This window comes from Microplitis demolitor, chromosome 1 (genome assembly GCF_026212275.2).
Source record: "Microplitis demolitor isolate Queensland-Clemson2020A chromosome 1, iyMicDemo2.1a, whole genome shotgun sequence".
Taxonomy (NCBI): domain Eukaryota; kingdom Metazoa; phylum Arthropoda; class Insecta; order Hymenoptera; family Braconidae; genus Microplitis; species Microplitis demolitor.
Window position 1 is genome coordinate 11,592,028 of NC_068545.1, and position 24,622 is coordinate 11,616,649.

At 31.9% G+C, this 24,622-nt stretch overlaps 1 protein-coding gene across 4 annotated transcripts in view; it reads left to right on the forward strand.

The window, feature by feature from the left end:
• LOC103575181 (DNA-binding protein RFX2) overlaps window positions 1-8,163 on the forward strand; it is a 246,426-nt gene extending 238,263 nt beyond the window's left edge. For 3 of the 4 annotated variants that reach the window (XM_053737591.1, XM_053737602.1, XM_053737599.1), the window contains 3 exons: window positions 7,204-7,357; window positions 7,432-7,483; window positions 7,562-8,163. In XM_053737591.1, the coding sequence (XP_053593566.1) occupies window positions 7,204-7,357; window positions 7,432-7,483; window positions 7,562-7,605 (250 nt within the window). In that variant the 3' untranslated portion in view covers window positions 7,606-8,163. The remainder of the gene's footprint in view (window positions 1-7,203; window positions 7,358-7,431; window positions 7,484-7,561) is intronic. The other variant, XM_053737601.1, reaches the window with a different exon arrangement.
• The last annotated feature ends 16,459 nt before the right edge of the window (window positions 8,164-24,622 follow it).

A 24,622-nucleotide genomic window follows, 5' to 3' on the forward strand; every position in this document is an offset into this window, starting at 1 on the left:
TCACTATTTTCACAGCACTGAGTTTTTTATTTAAAATTTTTCAGTCTTATTAAATTTTGTACTTGAATTTTTCTTTTAATTATTATAGCATTCTTAAATTAATTCTTACTTGCTAAATTCTTATCGATTATTTCTCGCTTTACCGCCGAGAAATTTTTCTCCTTAATTTATAATTAATGATTAATAAATTCTGGCCTCGCTGCCGATAATTATTTGACCAAGCACGTGGTTAATTTTAACTTTATTTCTATGCAATAAATTCTGTCTTCCCCGTCGAGAATTTATTATACTAAAAATATTTAATAACCACTTAATATTTAAGTAATAATTTTATCTATTGGAGTCGCTGGTTTACTAATACTTTTGATGGTTTTATACTCGATATTAATTAGTTTATTAATTCTGGCTTACCTGCCGAGAATTAATTAACGCACAGCATTACGATGTTAACACTAAAATTTGCACTTATTCACCGGATGTTACCCTTGGCGCCTATCTGAGGTTTTTTGGTCTTCACTGGGCTTCCGGCCTCATGGATCAGACTCACAGCAGATGGATGTCCGTCCAGCTTGTCGGCTCGACCGACTCCCTTCGATTTTTACTACTGTCCTGTGGTTATATATTTTCAGCTCGGTCATTTTCGGCAACTTCCGGAAAATGACCTCCCCACTTAATTAATTGTGGGGCAGAAGTCCGAGCTTCTTCAATTAGCGCACCCGGCGATAAGTCGAAAAACGGGTACTTATTTGGGGTTACGGCTCGGGTAACTGACCAGCCGTGGAAAATTACGATTTTCCTTGATGATAAATTAAATTTTACCCCGTTACAAATTGTAGGAAATTTTTAATGCTTTGAGATTGACGGATTAATACGCATCAAACAATAATTTAGAACTTGAAGCAATAACTTCTTTTCAAAAATTTTCTTTTTTTACATTTCAGAAAAAAGTTTTTTATCAAAAGAATGGTTAAGTAAATGATTTTGCTCTACAAAAATATTTGAAATCGCCCACAAAAACAGATTCGCTGTATAAAGTTGCGCCAAATTCACGTTCAATGCGCGTACATTGATCTCAGACTGCATTAAAAGTAATACTTTCACAAAAAAAGTCTGAAATCACAAGAACACCAAGAACTTAGATTTTTAAAAATTTAAAAAAAATACTTGAACGTACTATCCCGTCCGGGATCAATGTCAAAAAGATGACATAATGTTATCCAAAAAATGGTACCTTTAAGAGCTCAGAAAAATGTTATCGTTTTGATAACTTTATGTTGAGGTCACTTACAAAAAATCTAAAAGTTAGCAAAATAATAACTATTTATGGATGTCTCTAGAACATCAAACAAATATCTTTATTATGAGACTATTCCCTCGCGGTTTTGGAAATACCGAAATAATACCGGAATTATACGGTATAAATACTGCATAAATATGGTATTACTCGAGTTATTTTAGCCAGTTTTTTTGCGCATTATTACCAAAAATTTACGAAATGAATTCCTAATATTTACGGTAATAAAACAGAAAAAATACGGTATTTTCACAAAATTAAAACAGTAATTGTACAGCATATTTACAGTATATTTTCGGCATTTTTGCAGCATCAAACCGTTCTACCCGTAAAAAAATTTATATATAATTATATAAAATTTTATTCAGTTATATATAATTTCATATAATTATATAGAACCTTATAAAGTTGTATATTAAATAACTGTCATGAAAAAAAAAAAAAAAATAATAAAAACACCCGAATCGATCCCGAGACCTATTTGTTCAAGCTCTGATCTGGTAGCCATTATGCCAAATCACTTACTTGAAATATGTTACTAATTGTATTCAGATGGATACAAATAAACTTAAGAAAATTGAAAACATCAATTTTCACAGATAGTTATTTTCACTTACATGTTTTTGTTTGAGTAAGAATTGTGTGAATCAATAAAATAAAATAAAAAATATTACATTTTGCACATTTTCGATGATTTTAAATGCAGAAGCGAACAAAAAATAAAACCATATTTTTTTACAATTTTCTATTTTATCAGCTTAAATCTGGCGAAATTGCAGGATACTGACGGTATTATTATCACAAAAACAACGATTTTATTATTATAACATTATCGTATTATAGTTTTTATACAGCATTTTTTTGGTAAAAGTTCGGTGTTGTTGTGTTTTTTTTACAGCATTTTTTCGGTAAAAGTTCGGCATTTTTATAGTAATATTACTGTAGTTATCTAGTAACTCTACAGCATAAGTGCAGTAAGTATATGGCATAACTCCAGGAAAAAAACTGGCCAATATAACCATATTAACACCAAATTATTACGGTAAATCTACGGCATGTGCATAAATGCCGAAAATTTACGGCATTTTTACGGCATTCGCAAAACTGCGAGGGTTATAACCTCAACTTTCGTCAGCTAATGTCATTGTAACCTATAAGTACCAATGACTATAAATATTATTTGTTGATTCTGCTTTTAAGTAATTACATATAATTAGTTATTATAAATACAATAGCAAAATGTCGAAAAGAAAAAATTTTAAAAATTTATGTAAAGTTAAAAAAAATAAACGAATACGTTGTTTTTTGAATAAATTACATAATTTTGAAAATCCATCTAGTGATGACAGTGAAACAGTAGAAAATAATTCATGGTTTGTTAGTAATAATATATCTTGTGATGAATCGGATGATGTTGATAATGAAAAAAATATTAATGCAGACAATAATATTGATAGCGAAAAACTTAATGAAAATGAAATAAGTAATTACAGTTCTGACAGTGAAACTAGTGGCAATTCTGACTCACGTACATTATCGATCTGTAATTAATTAAAAAAAAATGCTTTCGTAGCTATCAATGAAACAAGTTTATCATTAAAACTAACTCAGTGGGTGACTGATTTCAATATATCACGTGAAGCAGCGAATAAACTCCTAAAAATATTAAAAATATCAAATCAAGAAGAAATCACTAATCTACCTCTTGATTCTCGGACCTTACTTGGTACACCGGAAACACCGATAGTAACTCGTGAAGTTCCTCCTCATCAATATTTTCATTACGGGTTAAAAAATGCTTTGACTGATCAATTGAGAATTATTGATTATTATACTCTACCGGACTTGATTGTCATTAATATTAATATCGATGGGCTGCCGATTGCTAAAAGTTCGACGAGTCAACTTTATCCCATTCTTGCGCAAATTCATCTCAGAGCTTCTCAGCCATTTGTAATTGGGAGATATCATGGATATGAAAAACCCAAATTGTTGCCATTATGATCTCCGTAAAATTATTTCTTTAAGATCTCTAAAAAATGTTATCTTTCTGACGTCTAACCGATGAGCTGTTAAAGATATCCGCAGATGGCACGTAAGAAGCTTTTCTGATATCTTTCTGTTACCTTCGGGATAACTATTTCGGATGTCAGATCAGGAAAATGTTATCTTTAAGAGCTCTGTATGTCATCTTTCTACCAGACGGGGCCCTTCCGGAACTATTATTTTCGCTTAAAAAGAATATAACTTTGATTATAGTTATGATAATCTCACGTTATGGGGGGTCATTTTGTTAGATTTTTAACACTCTTTCTGAAAAAAAATTTAAAATCAGAAACAAAAAATTTTGTAATGCTTTGTTGGCCATTTTTAGTCAAAAAATTTGTTTTTCGTTTAATGGGACTGTAACAGGGTAATTTTCAACCTTGTCAAATTTGGCCCCTTTATTAATTGATTTTAATAAGGGCGCCACTGGAAGATAAGACTCGGCCTTCCAGAACCGGAGATGTTAAGTTTAGAAAATTTCAGAGTCGTTGAATTTTATAAGAGTGAGATAGGATGAGGAATTAAATTTATTACACAATACTTTTATTAATATATTTAACAATTTTATTTATCACAAACAATTTTACTCCACCGGGTTTCACTTTACTTATAATTATTTTATTACATCGGAGTCCACCGGACTTTACTACATTAATTACTTAATCCCCTGGACTTTATACTAAACAAAATAGGCAACTTGTTAGATCCCCTGGATCTAATTATTTCCAAAATTTTTAATAAAAATCTCTGCGTTCACTCTGCAATTTTGACAGTGTATAATTATTTATATTATTATTATTATTATTATTATTATTATTATTATTATTATTATTATTGTTATTATTATTATTATTATTATTATTATTAATAACCGACCGTATAAAAGGAAAAAACCATTACAGTAGAATTTAAATGACAGTAGATCAATGACAACTATTATTATAAATAAATAACAATAATTTATGTCAAGTTAATAATTAATTATAAAATTATATTAAAATTGTATGAGGTTTTAAATTATTTAACGATCGAGTTTTTTTTATTTCAGTAATGAAGGAACTAATTAAAATATCATTTTTCTTTAAAACACACACACACACACACGCGAGCGTTTAATTAATCTCTTTCCTGTCCACTGGGCTTAATTCACACACACAGAATTTAATTTCCTTAAAATTTTCTCTTATATTTTAAATTTACCTAATTTAATTAACTTTTATTTCCTCTTATATATAATCATTTATTTTAATTTATCATATTTCCCAGTAAACTATCACATCAATTAATAGATTTTCTGACTCGAGTAACTGACGCTATCTCTCTCTAATTCGCGCGTCTCAGTCTGTCTCTCTTTATTTCGTGTCTTTTTCTTCGCGTTAAACTTTAGATTTTTTTCTTTACAAAATTTTACTAATTTTACTGACATCAATTTATTCTACTCAATTTTTATTTATTTAATTTCTCAATATTTTTTTATCACTATTCACAGCACTTGGTTATGGAATATATTCTCAGTCCCATTAATTCTTATGTATATGATTCTTTTATTAATTATTACCGATTAAATTGTAATAAAAATTTGACTTAAAACTATTCTAATTTCTGGCTCCACGCCGAGAAATTTTTTTCAATCTTAGAAATTTATAATTCAAAATTTTTGCCTCTCTGCCGAGAATTTTGTCCGACGGACCGCGTAACTAATTAATAAAAGAATTCTGGCTTCTGCCGAGAATTCTATTTCATATTGAACGACTCGGAAATGGCGACTGTCCACGAATAATAATTACTTACTAATTACGGAAAATTAATTGTTAATAAATTGTGGCTACTGCCGACAATTTATTTACCTCTTTTTTCGTGGCGTTCTTGTTTTCCTGTCTGTCTCGTGCAGCCCTCCTGCCGAATTCCTCGTTCCTTTGCTCTTTTCTCTCAGCTCTCTTTTTAATTTATTTTATTTGTTAGATCTGTGAAAAATTCAATACAAATCAGTTGTCTCCCTTGAATTGTATCGGCCTCCTGCCGGATACAAGAAATTCAGTCTGATTCATATAATTATAGCTTCAGGAAGGTTCTACTCTAACCTCTCCAGAGCTTGTTTAATTACCTTTGTATTTCACGTGCAGTTCCAGCTGGTCTTCTTGCCGGTCCGTCCGACTCTGTGAAAAATCACCTCGTGCACTCACTAATATCTAAGTCCGAGACCCCTCGGCTATTTTCGTAAATTTTCCTACTCTTATTAGTTCCTAAGTAAGGAGGGAGGATGAACCTCCAAAATTGGCGTTTCCCGGGGACCAGTCGATAAACTAAATCACGGGGTTAATCGGGTTTCGATAATTAACCAACCGCGGGGAATTTAAAGACAATTTAAATTTAAATTATTTGAATGAGTTTAATTTTACCCCGTTACAGGACACTTAACTTTTTTCAGGAAAATTCCCAAAATTCTATGTTGAAAAATACAATTTTTGAGCCATAACCCACGATAGGCATCATATAACCTAGTAAAAAAAGTAAAAAACAATTTTTAATCAGTAATTTTAATTCATTTTCTTCCTAAAATCACGTAATTTCTCCAAATAGTCTCAAAATATTATCCCAAAGTGATATTAGATAAGTACTACCGATAATAACGTAATAGATTTAAGAGTAATGAATGTGAATAATACGTTGTAACGGTTGATATATTTGAATTTTAATTTAAAAAGATACAATAAATTGCAGAAGAAGTACATAAATTATACATTTTCGTGTAAGATAATATATTACCCACTGAAAATACTTGGAAAAAATAATATTATGTATTGTGAGACTATCTGAAAATATTCTACGATCTTAGAAGAAAATTAAATTAAAATAACATAAAAAAAAATTATTTTCTAATTTATTTTACTAGAAGTTATTTGATGCCTCGGTTTATGGCTCGAAAATTTTATTTTTCAACATAGCATTCCGGTAATTTTTTTGAAAAAATTCAACAGTGTCCCATTGAACGAAAAACTAATTCTTTGACTAAAAATGGCCGTAAAAGCATTACAAAATTTTCAACTTCCCGCTAAGAAAATGATTAATTTTCAAAAATTCGTGAAGTTATAGGTTTCACCCCGATTTTCGAAAATCGAGTTTTCATCAGATGTCGACGTTTTGAAGTCTTAGGAAGCTATTCTGACTATTTTCAGAAGGATGTCCGAGTGTGTGTGTGTGTATGTGTGTATGGATGTAAACTCTTAATATCTTTTTAATGAATTGACTGATTAAAATGTTTGAGGTGGCAATCAAAAGAGTTTATTGGCCGTCAACTTTTCTGAAAATTTCACATCGATCGATCAAATAGACTCTAAGATATGGAAGAAAAACAAAAAAAACAATTTTTTTTTTCAGTTTTTTTCAAATTTTTCTGAAATGGCTCGATCAATCAATTCCAAAATCTAATCAGCACAAGAATTTAATAAAACACGTCGATTGCCGCCTAAACCATCTCAATCGGTTTATTCGTTCGTAAGATATCGTGGGAGAAAGAAATGCTAAAAAACGGTTTTTCCGAAAATAATGGCATACAATAGTATTTTCGAGTTCGAAGTGCTCGAAAATGTATTCACAACAGTATTTTTGAGCTCCTCGAGCTCAAAGAGCACGAAAACAGCGGGAAGTTTTAGGGCTGACCCGAAGGTTAAACCGATAGACAGATTTTTTACACACGATTTGTGTTGAATTTGACTCAGGAAAATTTACTGTAGTAAAAATGTACGAAATAAATGTAATTAAAAAAATAGTCACGGACCAAAAATTTTTTTCATTCGATGGAATGGCTTGTGTATAAAACATATTCATCAAAACTAGCTTAAGAATTTATTTTTCATTTTCAGTTCTATGGTTATCCGTGATTTGACATTACGCAGTGCTGCCAGTTTTGGATCTTTTCATCTGATCCGATTACTTTACGATGAATACATGTTTTACCTCATTGAGCATCAAGTCGCTATTGCAACTGGAACTACTCCGATAGCTGTAATGGGTGATGTAATAACTATATTCATGTTAATTAAATTTATCTGATCACTCCGAAATTGAAATAATCTTTTCATTAATTTCAGAAGAACCAAACTTATCAGATAATCAATAATTATGATGTGACTTCAAATGGAAGTGAGTAATTACCGTAATTTAAAACGATAAATAATTATATAAATGTGATAATAAATTGTGAATTTGAAAATATTTTAGATTCTCCAACTATAAGCGAACAAAAACGTATGAAAATGAGCTAACTAAGTGCCAATGCTCTTTAAACTACAGAATCTGTGCAATATATAAACTTTTTCTAACAATATTGAAATTTTGTTCAAAACCACATGTCGTTAAGTATAAACTAGTTTGAGAAATCATTTCATGTTAAAACAGAATGGAATTTCACGGACATCAGTTACTTAATAAGAATATCAAAGTATTCTGACTAATCGACAATAGTCTTGGAGCAGAACTAAAATGAAGAGGTTTAAGTTTATGTAATGAATAAAACAAAATGATTAATAAATATTGCAAAGTTCTTCGAAAAAAAAAAAAAAAATAAATAAAGTTAAAGAATATCAACCATTTAATAAAAAAGCAGAAATTTTTGCTAGATACAATAGATGAGGGTCAATCATCTTTTTAGCTGAACTGCATTTGATCAAAATCTATGGGACCATCAATATTCAGTGTTCTCTTAGAAGACTCATCTAAAGATATAAATAATCGATTGAAAGTTTTATACTTACAAAATCTATTTTGTTTTTAACATGTCCATAACTTTACAATAGCATAAACTTAAGTAAAAAAATGCCTAATAAAAAAAAAAAAAAATAAAACATACTTTAACAATATTTACCCTTATTCATTTTTATTGTTTTAATGAATATATAGTTTGCAATAAAAAAAAATGCCACCTGGCAGCCAAAATGCAAGGTAGATTTTTCGAAAATTTTCAGCACCTCTTTGACTTTTCGGTAGCTCGCGCTTAGTTTAAAACGAAGGCGGCCCTTGTACTTTTTTACAAAGGTTGAAGTCAATTTTTGAAGGTCAGTTTTTCAATCCAATATCTTTAATCTACGATTTAAATACTGTTAATATTCTTATATTTTTATATATAAATGTACGAGTAAAACTAATTTAATTGTAATACGTATTACTAAAATCTTGAATTGACAAACTAGTTTCGAGTAAACGAGGTTAGAAACCCAAATATACATATGTAACGAAATATGTATTGATGAAAACTTACATAATTCATTGAAAATTCTAGATTTATAAATTCATTAAAATGATCAAAAACGGCGCTAACCAATATTTAGATATTTAGAAATGAAAGATTACATATTAAGCTCAAAGATTTTTTATGGAATCGGTAATTCTATTCATGATAGATTAATAAACAAATAGGTCAATGCCACTTATAATTGATATTTATCTCTTATTGATAAGTTTAAAATATAAGAGAGATTAAAGAGACATATGACACTGGTAATATATATATATATATATATATATATATATATATATATATATATATATATATATATATATATATATATATATATATATATATAAATTAGAGTGGTCCAAAATAAATTTTTTTTAACTTCCCGCTAAGAAAATCGACGATTTTCAAAAATTTCGGGAAGTTTTTGTTTTCACCCCGATTTTCGAAAATCGAGTTTTCATCAGATGTCGACGTTTTGAGGTCCTAGGAAGCTATTCTGACTATTTTCAGAATGATGTCCGAGTGTGTGTATGTATGTGTGTGTGTGTGTGTGTGTGTGTGTGTGTGTGTGTGTGTGTGTGTGTGTGTATGTATGTATGTAAACTCTTTGTAACTTTTGAACTAATGAATCGATTTGGATGGTTGAGGTGGCAATCAAAAGAGCTTGTTGGCCATGAACTTTCCTGAAAATTTCAGATTATTTGATCGAATAGACTCGAAAATATTTGCGAATTACGAAAAAAAAAAAAATTTTTTTTTAGTTTTTTATTGATTTCTCAAAAACGACTTATACGATTGACTTCAAAATCTAATCTGCTCTAGTACTCAATAAAACGCGTCGATTGCCACCTCAAACATTAAAATCGGATAATTCGTTCGAGAGTTATCGCGGGAGAAAGAAATGGTGAAAAACGGTTTTTTCTAAATATTTTCGAAACGACTGACGCGATCGATCTCAAATTTTAATCAGCTGTAGAATTCAATAAAACGCGCCGATTTCCACGTCAACTATCAAAATCGATTGATTAGTTCAAAAGATATCGGTGTTGAAAAGTTAAAAAAATAACATTTTATGTTATTTGTTCCGGATAAATCAGAATATAACGTACTAAAATGTGCCTGATATCATACCAACTCATCTTTTTTATGGTTTTTTTCGATCACATAATGTCATCGAACTTGGTTTTTAGTTTAAATCATATTATCAACAAAAAAATCGATAAAACGTAGTTTTTAATATTTTTATAGGATATTTCATATTTTATTGTTTCTTACATGAGTCAAAATTTATTTAAATCCTGATTTTGATCCCTGACATTGATTTCTGCCTCAATACACTTATTTTACTGAACAAAATAAGGAACTAAATTTTAAAAACCGCTTCATTGATGATTTTCGATTCTTAAATTTTCAAACTTCAGCATAACAGGTAAGTTGTTAGAGCTTGAAAAGATCATAAAAAAACAATTGCATGTGATAGCATTTTCGAGCTCGAAGAGCTCGAAAATATATTTACACTAATGTTTTCGAGATCTTTGAGGTCGAAAACAGCGGGAAGTTTTGGGGCTGAGTATTGGATTGACTGTGCTAAACTATATATATATTGGTTGCCCAAAATTATTTAAACTAAATTTATAAAAATTATAATAATTTCTCTAAAATATGAACTGGCTAAATAGCGAGTAAAAGACTTAAATTTTAAAATATAAAATATTGAGTGAGAGAATAAAATTAAAATTGAAATCGTGGTAGTGAAAAAAATCGATAAATTCCGGTGGTCTCGTGAAGACCAAGACAAGGTCAAAGCCTTACGCGTTGGTCGTATGCGTTACTCATAGTATATACAATAGGTACGACACTAAGCTTAGAGAAATAAACACAATAAAATCACTTGTTTGTTTCTTTGTAAATTTTCTCTGGTAAAGAAACTAAAATAAACTAAGTAAAATAAAATAAATTAGGAAACAAAATTTATACACTTCCAAAACTAACAGTGACAGTAAAATTTTGTTAATAAAATTAATTGAATTAAAATTGTAAAAGAAAAATTAATTAGTAAAAATCACAAGTTAAATTTTAATAAAACAAAGACAAATAATTTAATTACTTTGGTTTAAAATAAACCACAGTTTGAATATTAAAATAAAACTCACTAAGTGAATGAGTCAGTATAAAATAACTGTTCGATAAAAATAATACGTTATATTAATTTCAAAGTTACTTACTAGACTTAAGTCTGGGTAAATCTTTCAATTAAATAAATTAAATTAAATAGTTAAAATCTTTATCGTTTAATATAGAATTCAGGGCTTGAAGCTTTAAGCGTCGGAAAGATTAGAAATTATCAGCTAATAAATAAAATAAAACAGTAGCTTAAAATTTTAGCCATTGTCTAAAATTTTCTTTATAATAATTTTAAACAAATTAAAATTCAATAGATTTGTGGTTTATTACTTAAACCATTATAGTTAATTTAAATTAAATTTAATTTAATTTGAAAAAAAACTGTCATTGTTAGGGATTACCGAGTCATAACTGTCGTTACCTAGTAATTACAATAAATTCTTAATCCGGTAACAAATAAATAAATTTTAATTTTAATAAGTGACAAAAGAAATATTTTAACTTATTTGGATTTACTACCGGTAATTAAATTTTATATTAAGTATTATTGGGGCTCGTAAGCTGCTTGTCTTACCAGCTAATATAAATCAAAATTAAGTCCCAATAATCGTATTATGAGTAACACTCGACCAGTGACGCGTCAAAACTCAAAGCGTTCGGTCCAACAATCGGGTAGGCGGGAAAGTGAAGAGATAATCTTCGAAGGAATTAGTTCCTCAAACGGTAGGAATCAGAACAGGGTAGTGCATTCACCACCCTCGACTACGTGCACAATAACATCAAGTACTACGATTTCGTCAGCGACCTCGACGATGTCGAATCCCAATCTGTTACCCGGTTTACCTAACCTGATCGTGACTTCGGACACCCCACAGCAAGTTAGACCGCCAGTAAGGCGCAGCTTGGGGAATATGGTAGCAACTACCACGACTATGGTCACGACAGTGACCACCGCTATACCGATTACTACCGCGACACTACCCAGTACCGTTATCACCACACCAGTTACTGTTACAACATCGTCTGGGTCAATTCAAATGAACGACCCACAGGCCGTAAATACAAATGCACAATCAAATTTACATTTGACAAATATTAATAATAATTTACGGGCGTCTATGGACGAAGTATTCATAGAAAACTCCCCACCGGTACTTCCTCAACAAATTCAGCCTAATGCGGGATCCGTTTTTCTGCCTGGCACCGTTCCAGTTTCTGCACAGGCTGATCAAGCGACAACTCAAGCTGTCCTGGCTCAGATTTTAAATTGTCTACAAAATCTGACCTTAGCTATGAACGTGCAACCGGTGAACAATCCGCAAGTGCCTGTACAGACAATTACACAAACTGTTCGCGAGATAACTCACAGTTTCGGCGACGGGGAGTGTAGTACAGGTCACTTGAATCATGAAAATAGGGCTGCTACGACCTCAGCCCTCCCGGTAAATTTACAATCAAGTACCAGTGGAATAAATAATGTTCGTAACAATACGGTCGGTCTCAGTAACAATAATTATAATCATAATTTAAACAATAATAGTAACGATCACCCCGTTATTAATCCTAGTGGAGTGCATAACAATAATTTAAATAATAATTTAAACGGCAATAACTATTGTTGCAATACCCCCAGCGAAATTCAAAATAATAATCCACCAATAAATAATTACGGTAATAATTATGACAATAATTTTCAAATATTACGGGATAATTCATTTGCTGGCAATAATAATAATAATTTTGATGGAAATTACGCTGGTTATCGAATTAATAATGGTCAAGAAAGATATCAAGAATACTATGACCAACCTAGGGCGAATAATTCAGTGATACCAAACGCCGCGGCGGTTTCATTACGCAAATGGCGCGATATAAGAGAAATTGTCAGAGCGCGGCCAGTACGTTTTCCGCAAGGCGATTTATCAGCCAATAGTTTCTTGGCTTCATTTGAAGCCATGGCGTTTCGCGAGGGTTGGCTCATAACGGATTTCGTGAAAATTCTTGGGTATGTTTTTACTGGGAAAGTTACTAAGTGGTACGACGTGTACAGCAGACATTGGTCTGATTATGACCATTTTAAACGGGAATTTTTAAGAGCATTTGGCTCACAAAAGACGGACACTCAGTTATTGATGGAAATTGGTCAGTTGAGACCAGAATCTGGTGAATCGTCAATTGATTTCACTTTTAGAGTTCAACAAAAATATAGTGAGATGCGTAACCCACCCCCTGAATCGGAACAGGTTACGTGCATCCGTAATCACTTGCCTAGAAATCTTTCCACCTTAGTATTCTCTAGGTCAGTGAACACTTACGATGACCTCTTATCGGTATTACATGAGGCTGCCGCGCTATTAGAAGAAAATAAACGTGTGTCTGAGCCATCCGATAGGTCGCACGCTAAGACAAAAGAAAAATCGCGATTCTCAGCAGTGCATTCGTTCCCGCGTACTCCAATTTTGGTTGAGATGATGAATGATAAACAACCACTCGTTATCGAGGAAATTAGAGAGGGTGATGACGGCAAATTAATTGTTTGTGCATCGACAGCTACTGTCCAAACTCCTCAAAATAATTTTTCATCAAATAAATCTCCAAAGAATCGAGTACGTTATTCCTACAACGCGAATAATAGTGGCAACTCAAATGTCATATCGCGTACGTTTAGTGAAGTTACTGCTGGTCGTAATTTCGACCAATACTTTTGTTTTAACTGCGGGCAAAATGGTCATCTATCTGAACAGTGTATAAATAACAGAGTAGATGTCTGTAATTATTGTTTTAAAATAGGACACGTAAGACAAAATTGTTTTAAATTAAATGCCGATTCATTTAGGTCCGGGTTTACGGCAGGTTCAAATTTACGTCCGTCAAACGTTCCCGTTCGGTCAAATATTAATTCAAATCATAATAATTTTAATAATAATGGTAACAATTATAACCTAAATCGTGGGCAACCAAATGTAAATAATGTTAATAGGGGAAACCCGAATTCAAATTCAAATAATTTTAAAAGAAATGATAATCGTAATAATCGTGGAAACCGTTCTAATCGTTTTGTTCGTAATAATAATAATGTTAATAATAATTATGATAATTTAAATAATCTAAACAACCATGCTAATTGCGTCGAAGCTCAACCGACCAGTGTTATCAACGCTAGTCGTACTGATCGTTCAAAAAACTAGCTTCGCCCTCCTATTCCCCGAGGATAAAGGGCGCGAAACGTAGAAGGTCTCTCAAACAAATAATATGGGGAAATCGGAGCCCTAGTCGTAATAGTTCACATGAAGCCTGGTTGAATAAACCATATAAATTTAAAAGAATTAAAGTAATTAATGTAACAAATAGTAACTCGGAATCAGACGGCGGCTTAGAGCGTACTGTCGGTCCAGTCGTAGATTTTAATGTTGAAAATTTAATAAATTCAAGTTTGGAACCAGACGGCGTCTTAGAGAGTACTGTCGGTCCAACTAAACAAATCAATAAATTAATAAAAGAAGATTCGGAACCAGACGGCGTCTTAGAGAGTACTGTCGGTCCGGTCAAAGAAAACTTAATTAGTAAAAAGTTGATAACAGGTCCAGACGGCGTCTTAGAGAGTACTGTCGGTCCAGTAGAAGAATTTAAATTTAAAGATGTAGTAGGTAGCAATTTAATAACAAGACTAGACGGCGTCTTAGAGAGTACTGTCGGTCCGATTGCTTTAACCAGTGGTGAACTAATAGGTGATTTCATATTAGAAAATCAGGCGTTAAATTCGACTAGCTCCGTTTTAAATAATAATGATAATAAATTTGAGACTGAGGTCAATTTATTTGACCTATGCAGTCCAGTTATAGAGAAAAATAATTTATCTCACGTCGTAGAAAATGAAATTTGGTATGATGCTATCGATGAAATTAGTAGTGGTAGTAATTTAGAAAATTTGGATGTCGAAGAAAATCCATTCGCGCAATTTTTCCGATTTATATGATAATGTGAACGGTTTATCAATATTTAATAATTTATCTGTTTTAAATAATAACGTATCTAGTTTTAATAATTTATTGGTTTTAAATAATAATTTATCGGTTTTAAATAATGACAAAATTAATCCACCCATTTTAAATTCCGACGAAATTAATCACTGGGAAGGCTTGAGGGAAGAAGCACAGCCCATGGTTAATTTACCAATGTCTAATAATTTATTCGAAGAAATTTGCGCCGGTCTTGATCGTTCTTTTCCTTCGGTCGAAATTAATCCGAATGAAATACATCAAAAAATCTTAGAGACTTTAGAGGCTAGCGATTTTATTATGTCAATTGGTTCAGACGAATCCGAAGAACCAAGTTTCGTAGACGTTCCCGGTATGCCATGTAGTCTAGGAAATTTGGGTGATTTGAATTTCTATTAATAATATTTAAAATAAAATTGTATGATATTTAGAATAAACTTGTAATACAAATTTGAAATTTTGTATATTAAATTATGTTATTGTGAAATGTATATTATATATTGTTATTTGGCTTTTGTAAATTGACTATTGTATATTTAAAATGTGTAAATTTGTATTGTAATCGGCGATAATCATTGTATTATAAATTGTATTGTAATATTTAATGCACTGAAGGATTAGGTTGGAGATTTTATCAAAAAGGTTCAAGTGAAGACTGATAAGTACATTTTGAAGGACTAGCCATGGTGTGAAATTGCGCCCGATCTTCAAGTCTGGCGACGGGGAGTGTAAACGTGCGTTTTGATTTTACGATTTGAAAATCGAGCGCAAAGTCTAACTGATTCTACGGCCATCTATTAGAATAATTTGTATATTAATTAACACTTCCTTAGTCACTTGGGGGCCATGTTAGAGGCCACCTAGATCGAATTCGAACTTAGACGACAGTGGGGTAGTTCCACCCCTCCAAAATTAAGATATAAAAGGGCCAGCGAACACTTGCTCAGGGACTTAGGCCCTGGCCATCAACTAGAGTGGACTGAGGACGCTTAGCGAGGTCCCACTCTAGCACCAGGACTCATAACAATTTATTTGAGTCGGCCTAACGATATCTAGTCATTTAGTCCGACGATTCAAGTGCAGGCGAGGAATAGAATTCAATTCAAGGGACACTCAAGTTCAAGTGTTCAGCTAGATAGATCGACACTCAAGTCGAAGCAGTGACAACGACATCCTCGCGATTAGACATTCGGTTCACTCGATTTCCTTATTTGTGAAAACTGTAAATTTTAAAATTAATTTTATTATCTATATAAACTGGTTTACAAAACCAAATTTTATTAAGTTATTATCTAAGTGATTTGTGAATATATCTAACATCAAGTCATATACCACAGTCAGGATCAAGAAGAGGAGGTCTATGATGCAGCGGCGTCCAGTTCCGTCGGTACGTCGAATACAACAAACCAGATAAGATTTATGATAAAATTATTATTTTATACTCTCTCTCTTCAACGTAATACTTTACTCTAAATAATTATTTAATTTATTACCCCGTGTCCATTAAATAATTACGTCTAAATATATTTAATTTGTTGTCGCTGGACCTTTATTAATTATAAGTAAAGGGGAAATTTTGTACATATCTTGGGATTTGGTTAAATAAAATTATTTGTATATAATAATTAAATTAAGTCTCAAGGAAATTACTTTTCATCACCAGTGTCTTTAGAATAAGTTAATTTCAGCCGCGTGTCCGGTCAAAGCGAGTCGACCCATCTCTGAGATTTATTTCCCGCGTTCAGAACCAGCAACATCGTAATTAAAATTTATATTTATTATTAATAATTAATTATTTAGTCGGGAAATTATTTAACTGTGGTTCGTGGCTACTGGACACGAAGTAGCCAGGGCCCACCGTTATAATATATATTTATATATATATGTATAGTAGACTGTTTTAAATTAGGGGACTATTTTTATTTTTTTGATGAACATTGAAAAATTGAAAAGGTTTCTTTAAATATGGTGACAGTTAAAATTTGAGCTCTTAATGTTGATATTTAGAGGTGGCTGTTGATAATTTTCGATTTCTAATTTAGTAACATCGAAAAAAATTCATAACTTCCGAAAAAATCAAGATACTAAAAATGTCTCTCCAAACATTTTGTAGCAATTTTACAGATCTACAAAAAAGGTCGTTTGTGAATTTTGCATAAATTCAACCATTCATAAGATATCCGACGTCAGAGTTTCATACAATTCGAAGAACTTGTTTTTGATCGTTCTGAATTTTATACCATGTCAACTAATGAGAATTCGCAAATGCTCAATGCAGTTTTTTTTGTAGGAAATTGAATGCTCCACAAAAAAAGTCTCTTATCATTTTTTGATAAATTCATTGGTTCAAAAGTTATTGGAGCTTGAAGTCAAATTAGAGTAAATTTCGAGATCTTTTTATTTTTCTGGTGAAACTATCGGACTAATCATAAAATATCATAGAATTTTTTTTGTAGACAATTTTAATTTCTACAAATTATTATCGATAAATTTCTTTTAAATTCTGGATTGTTTTCTAGTTATTTCAATTTTAATGCCAAGTTCTTAAAATCGATTAGAACATTATTTTTTTAGGAGCTTGGCGTTAAAATGTAAATAACTAAGAAACAAATGGGATTTCAAAAAATTTATCAGGGATAATTTTCAGGGAATGAAATTGTCTACAAAAAAGATTCTATGACATTTTCTGATTAGTCCGATATTTTCACGGAAAAAGTTAAAAGATCTCGAAATTTACTCTAACTTGACTTCAAGCTCCAATAACTTTTGAACCGATGGATTTATCAAAAAATGATACGAGACTTTTTTGCAGAGTATTCAATTTCCTACAAAAAACTGTATTGAGAATTACTCAATTCTCATTAGTTGACATGGTATAAAATTCAGAACGAGCAAAAACAAGTTCTTCGAATTGTATGAAACTCTGGCGTCGGATATCTTGTGAATGGTTGAATTTATGCAAAATTCACAGACGATCTATTTTGTAGATCCGTAAAATTGCTACAAAATGTTTGGAGAGACATTTTTTGTATCTTGATTTTTTCGGAAGTTATGTATTTGTTTCGATGTTACTAAATAAAAATCGAAAATTATCAACAGCCACCTCTAAATATCAATATTAAGAGCTCAAATTTCAACTGTCAACATATTTTAAGATACCAATTCGATTTTCCAATGTTCATCAAAAAAAAAAAAAAAAAAAACAAAAAAATAGTCCCCTAAATTGAAACAGTCTAATGTCTAGTTATGCAGCATTTTTATTCTTTTATCAATTGTAATCAATCGACACTGAGTTACCTATCTATTTTCAATAGGGGATCTACAAATCTTACACAGAATTTAAAAAAAAAAAAAAATTTGATTCAATTACTGGATTTTTTCGCAAGGTATCGCATATACGGGATTCATACTTGACGGACAGGAAAGTTTTTTAAACTATATAACGTTCTCTTCTATTTCGCGCGTCCCACGGCGGAGTGTAGTTGGCGCTCAATAGCCGTTATGGCTCTCCGTTGGTCGAAAACTGAAAATAAAATAAACCCAGAACCAAATGTCCCACCTGGAGATGTCCTGAATCTCCCTGGACTGGCTGCTCCGCTCAGGCTGGGTTAGAAATCCTAATTGGGCGCCAGTTCGTGTGCCCCACGAACAAAATCAACTCAAAATAACACAACGGAGAAAATGAAAATGAAAATAAAATAAAATGACAGGATAGCGATTTCAGAGTTAGGAAAAAGGATAGCAAGAGAAAGATAGCACTAGTATAAATAAATAAAATTCGAATAAATACCGGGTTGGTGACCATTTGTTTCATTTATATTTTAGGTAATAAATTAAATATTCAGTGGTATCGCATATCACAAATAACCCATATCACTGATAATAATAATAATAGTTCACTGACAAAATAATACTTGTATGCGTATACCAATTATAAAAAAAATAATGATGATGAATAACGATAAGTATCACAAGCGCTGAATAATTTACCACAGGTAAATAATAATTTTACTCGCCTACGAACATAACAAAAATAATAACATAAGTATTAACGCAAATGACAAAATAATTATCTGATACCTTGACTCAAAAAACAAATAGATACCATGATGATCCAACTCAACACTAAGTAATACCTCAGATTAATAATACTCAAATAAATAATAATGTATAACTCAAATGATTGTTAATATATAACTCAAATTACTGAGATGTTATAATTCATAACAATTACCCAGGTCAATACCACGCAATAAATCAAGTTGTTAATATTTAATACACAAGGTAATAATGATTCTCAGCTCAAATTAATAATAATTCAGAACTTAAATCCTGAATATTTCATAAATAATACATAAATAAATAATAATTTATAATTCAACTTATTAATAATTCATAAACCAATTCAATAATAATTCATAACAATACTTAAATACTAATAATTTCTAACTCATATTATTAGTAATCGATTCGCAAATTACTAATATTTCTTAATTCAGATTAGTACTATTTCATAAATTTTACCAATAATCATTCATAGATAATAATCAAAATATTAAAAATTTATAACTCAAAACATTAATACTCAGCGCTGATGAATGCATACATATATACATATATCAGAATATCGAGGCCCAGTCACATATGATGGTAATCACGTGGCATAAAATAATAATAATAACAAAAATATTTTTCCACAATAAATATTCGCTCTTTAAATAATAATAGATAATCGTGATTAAATTTTTATTATCCCCTGGGCTCGATTATTACTAATTTTATTCGTATGCTTGTAATCACAACCTAATAATACCAACAATAATACTTTATCAACTACGTGATATTCCCACGCTTGCAAATGGCCACCAACGCGGGAATGCAAAGCTACACGCAAATGAATTTACCAAAGGTACTTACAGTCGTCGTTGTAGTACAATCGGCGAACAGGCTCCATCATCAGTTTTTCGCTATCCAGTGGGTTTCAATATATTAAAATATCGCTCTTCGATATTAAATTAATCCAAACTCAATTAAATTAACAATGGTATATATCAATGCGAGACCACTTAAGCAAAATTTTAGAACGCAGCAGCACACCTTGCTTGTACAAAAGATTATCCACGTCTGACCATGGCAGCACGTGAGTTTCATGCCGGCACCTCGGCCGGCCATATTGTATATTTTCATCTCATTTTAACCCACTGGAGAACTATCTCCGTCGCATGTTACTTCCAACTACTGCCAACGACAACGTACCCGATGTCAATTGTGTAACATTGCCAATTCCCGACGTCAAATGCCCAATTACCTTTTATATTATTAAATTAACAGTAATTTAAATTGCCAAACCAATTTATAATGTATGCAAAATAATTATAAATTTCATTTATAATAGAATAAATTTGTTGCTGACAACTGTTGCGTCGCCGCGCATGCGCCGACCAACCACAATAATTACAAGCATATAAATAAAATGAATAATTGCCTCCCAGCCTCATAAATTATTCTTATAAACTCAACCTAATCAGTAATTTTTGCTGATTTCAGCGCAGTTTTCCCCTGAAAAAAAAAATTAATTAAGCACAAACAATACAATAATAAAAATAAATGCCAAACATAAACAAAATAATCATAAAATTAATAAGTGTAGAGACGTGTGAGCAGCGTGTGCTGCCATCTGTTGCTCACCGACCTGATGTGAGACTGCCGCGATATCTAAATATCGTGACAACTATTTTGATCTTTTTTCGGTTTTTGTTGAACTAAATAAATTTTTGAAAAGTACGGAATTAATCTCCATTAAATTATCTTCAAAATAGTGTGCAACATATTTTAATTTCGTGAATCAACAAAGGTATAATAATTGAAATAGTTGCTGAAGTGAGGCAAAAAAAAATTTTCGATCGTAAAGCACTCTCTGGTGCTTTGCATCATGAGTCGTCGAAAATTTATTAAAAATATTCAATTTTATCGGAACTGATGAATAATAAGTTTTTCAAATTTATAAACATTAACATAATCTTGGAGTTAATTACCTTGTAAGAAAATGTTTTGGAAAATCGAGATCAAAAATTACCAAATTGCTGTGCCATTTTAATAATTATTATGGAATATCCTTTGAGTCAATTTTAGTTCTCTGATCTATTATTTTAGGAATTGATGTTTACTCGCCGGGATTTTATTACTCGAATCGAAAATTTACATGGCGCCATGTGCCAAACAAAGACAAAATGAATCGATAGAAATGGTGTGGATAAGACCCTTACATTCACGCAGCGTGGATTTATCGGAACTTTTTAAGTAAGAATAAACATGTCCTAAAATTGATCACGCAAATTTATCTACCGTGAACCACCGTGATATGGTAGTGTACGGTAACTAGTAGGCTATACTGTAATTCTACTGTCATTAACAGTAACGATATTAATTATAGCGAAGAACTAGAACTTTGTTGTTGATGATCGCACAAATAGGTACCGTACTTTTATCATAGTTCTATCGTTAATTTAACGTATCTTGCTGTCTTGAAATGGCAGGATTGAAGTAGAATTACGTTAAGGACAGGGTAATATTACGGTAGAGCGACCGCAAACTACGGTGATAGCGGTAAGATTACGGTAGGTATTCGGAAGGATTACGGTAAATTACGGTAGAACTACGGTAAGACAGCGGTAGGGTTACAGTATGACTACGTCAAATTATGGTATGCTACGGTATATTACCCTAGTACCGTAATATACGGTAACTTACCGTAATATACAGTAACTTACCGTAATTCTACCGTAATATCGGATCCGCCAGGGGTCGTCTCTAACTTATAGGAATGGTACCTCGATTCAGCAGGTTTTGTTCTTTTACTAAAATACTCAACCACTTTATTTTTACCATCTATTTTATGCATTAAAATGGCACCGTAACCTTCCGAGCTAGCATCAGTATGCAATTATATAGGGTAATCAGGGTCAAATATCATTAAAACCTGCTCATTTGTTAAAATATGAATTATTTTCTGACGAATATTTTTGTGTGGTTCTGTCCATTCAATATTTTTCTCACCTGAGGTAAGTGTATATAAAAGTTTTTATTGTCTGTTAGAATTTGGGGACAAATCGTCAAAAATAAGAAGCAAGTCCAATGAATTGTCGTAGTTGTGTTACAGTCCGGAGAACAAGTAGCAAAGTCAGTGCGTCAATTTTACGATGGTTCGGACGAACGTCTCCGTTCTTTATTTCATATCCAAGATATGAAACAGAAGTTTTAGAAAAAAAGCACTTATCAAAAGTACATGAAAATCCCGCTTTTACAAGAGTATTTACCCTAATAGCCAGACATTGCTCTACAAGTGTTGTAGAGCAACACTTCCGGCCAACTTCACGAGAAAGTTTCTGGCAAACCTTAGCTGTATAATACTTTCCTTTAAGTTGGCTTCAGAATACGGCTGTCACGATTGCAGATCATGATGGGCGTAGGTACGATATTCGTATAAAATATAGTGAATAAAAGGGTACTTACATTGATCAAGGACCGATCCTATGACCTGGGCTCACGTGACCAAATGCTTAGTTTATTCTATTTTATATTTAATTCGCGCCCACACAATATTGTTGAAGACAATATTGATAAAACTCAAAACGATTCCCAATTTATTATGTGACTGATCTAATTTCACAATCAAATGTCGAGCGGTAAACGTAAGATTGTGTACCCCCTACTGTGAAATATCGGTCTGAGCGGCTAGACAGGTAGAAAAATAAGGGATAAAGGAAGGTGGGTTGCCGAAAAGCCTCGTGAAGCTAGTATCTCATTGTTAAGGTAAAATTGTCTGATAAATAATGTTTTTCAAATGTTTCATGTTAACGAGTATTTCTTTATTAAGGACTTAATATTCTCAAAATACAAAAGGGTTACAAATGGCAAAATATAAAAGTAAATGTTTCATGCATATGGTTTACAAATATTTCAGAGTATATCAAAATAAAAATACCAAACAATGGTTACAATGTTTAAAACTTACCCTAAACAGAATTTGGTAAGGTGTCAGGACTGTCAGCAGTAACACAGGACACTTATTCACAACGCGTTCTCGCGGTCAATTAATGTGATTCTCATTTATCGAGTTATTTATTTATTTAGTATACTTGTTAAATCTGTTATGCCCAATTAATTTTTTTTTATGATTTAAATTTATTTTATCTCAACAAATAAATTTACGAAACTCCTCTTTACAAAAGCACGCGAAAATGCAGCGTCAGTTTTACCACCATTTATGCGTATGAAAGTAGCGCGACGATTTTTGCGATAACGATTGACGAATAAATAAAAAGTTGTCGTCATTTTCCACCAATGACAACAATTTAATTACTCCCATTAAACATCAATCAAAAGTTTTTAAATAGCCTGAGCACCATGGCTCAACGCCTTAGTTGTTGATCAAATTTTCAGATCTCGAGTCCTACGATCCGCGTACTACGGGTTCGTGGTTGTTGATCAGATCTTTAAATTTCGAGTCCTACGGTTCGCGTCAACAGCGTCGATAGCCCGTAATCTTATTGCAAGAATCTGTCCTAGAGAAAGCAATAAGTAACCGTCCTTAATAAAAGGTACTTGGCCGATATCATATCGTGTAGCGGTATTATATTGTTAACAGCGGTTTATCTTATTTTTAGATTCAGTTAAGTTGTAAATTGATAAAGGTACTAGGCCGATATTTTCATATCGTGTAGCGGTATTATTTTGTTATTTACAATTATTATAAAATTCAGTCCGGCTCGATCGAATAGTGACACAAAAAGCAAGTGTAATTATTTTCCGATCTCGGGTCGAGATAATTTGCGCATAGAAAGCCATAAGGCTGAATAAGGACGCATATATTAAAAATAATAATAATCAATTAAATGGTTTTACATCTTTTAGAAGTGAAATCCATTGTAACAATTATAGTGCATAAGTGCTATAATTGAAAGTTGAATAAAAAGACAAAAGATCACAATCTTAAGTTAGTGAGTTCATTTGAAAATAGCACATAAGACTCTATCCTACAACCCCAGCCGCGCCCATTCAACCAAATCCATCCGGTGGAGGCCGAGTGAGCTGCAAAGTTCTGGAGGGATAAAAGCCTGCTGTGTTAGAAGAAAGAATCAGTTAAAGGTAAGTGAGAGACAATATTAATATCTTTGCTCTCAGTTGATCGAGTAATAAATGCAACGTAACCAAGCTCGAAGGCGTTTGGGTTCACACTCTTCGAAAAACCCACATTACATAATAAATATAGGAAGTTAAAATCTTCCTCGTATTCTTTATTGTTGTCCGCAACCTCCATATCGCTCGTTAAATTTTTCTATCGCTACCAAAGGGAGAAATCCCGGATAATTGATTTAAATCAAAGCGGTGGGCACAACAAATCACTTTCAATATTTATGAGTTCTTAAATCTCCGTAGGTTAAAGTAAAATGAAGGTCTTCGTGCTTCTCGCGGTAAAATAATTTCAATGTATTCAAATTCTCCGCGTCTTCGCGGCAATATAAGATATAAATTTATAAAATCTTCGCGTATTTTTGCGGTAAAAGTATTTCAAAATGTTATTCAAATTCTTCGCTTTTTCTCGGCAAAATATTATTCAAATTTTTCGCATTTATCACGGTAAAATATTCTTTGACTTTTCACGTTCCTCGTGGTATAATTCAATATAAAAATAAAATGAAATTAAATGGATCAAAATAAGGTGAAGATAATTAACGCTACCGGTGCTTCCGATCGATATTAATTCACGACTTACGACGATCAAGGTCCGGTTCGTATGCTCAGCTACCGTTGACCGAATGATCAATCGAGATACCAATCCTCGAGCCACGAACACCGTCAAGTGTCCGGAGTTCAGTAAGGTTCAGAGTTTGATTCCCAAAAAAACTAATGAGCTAAAGTCCA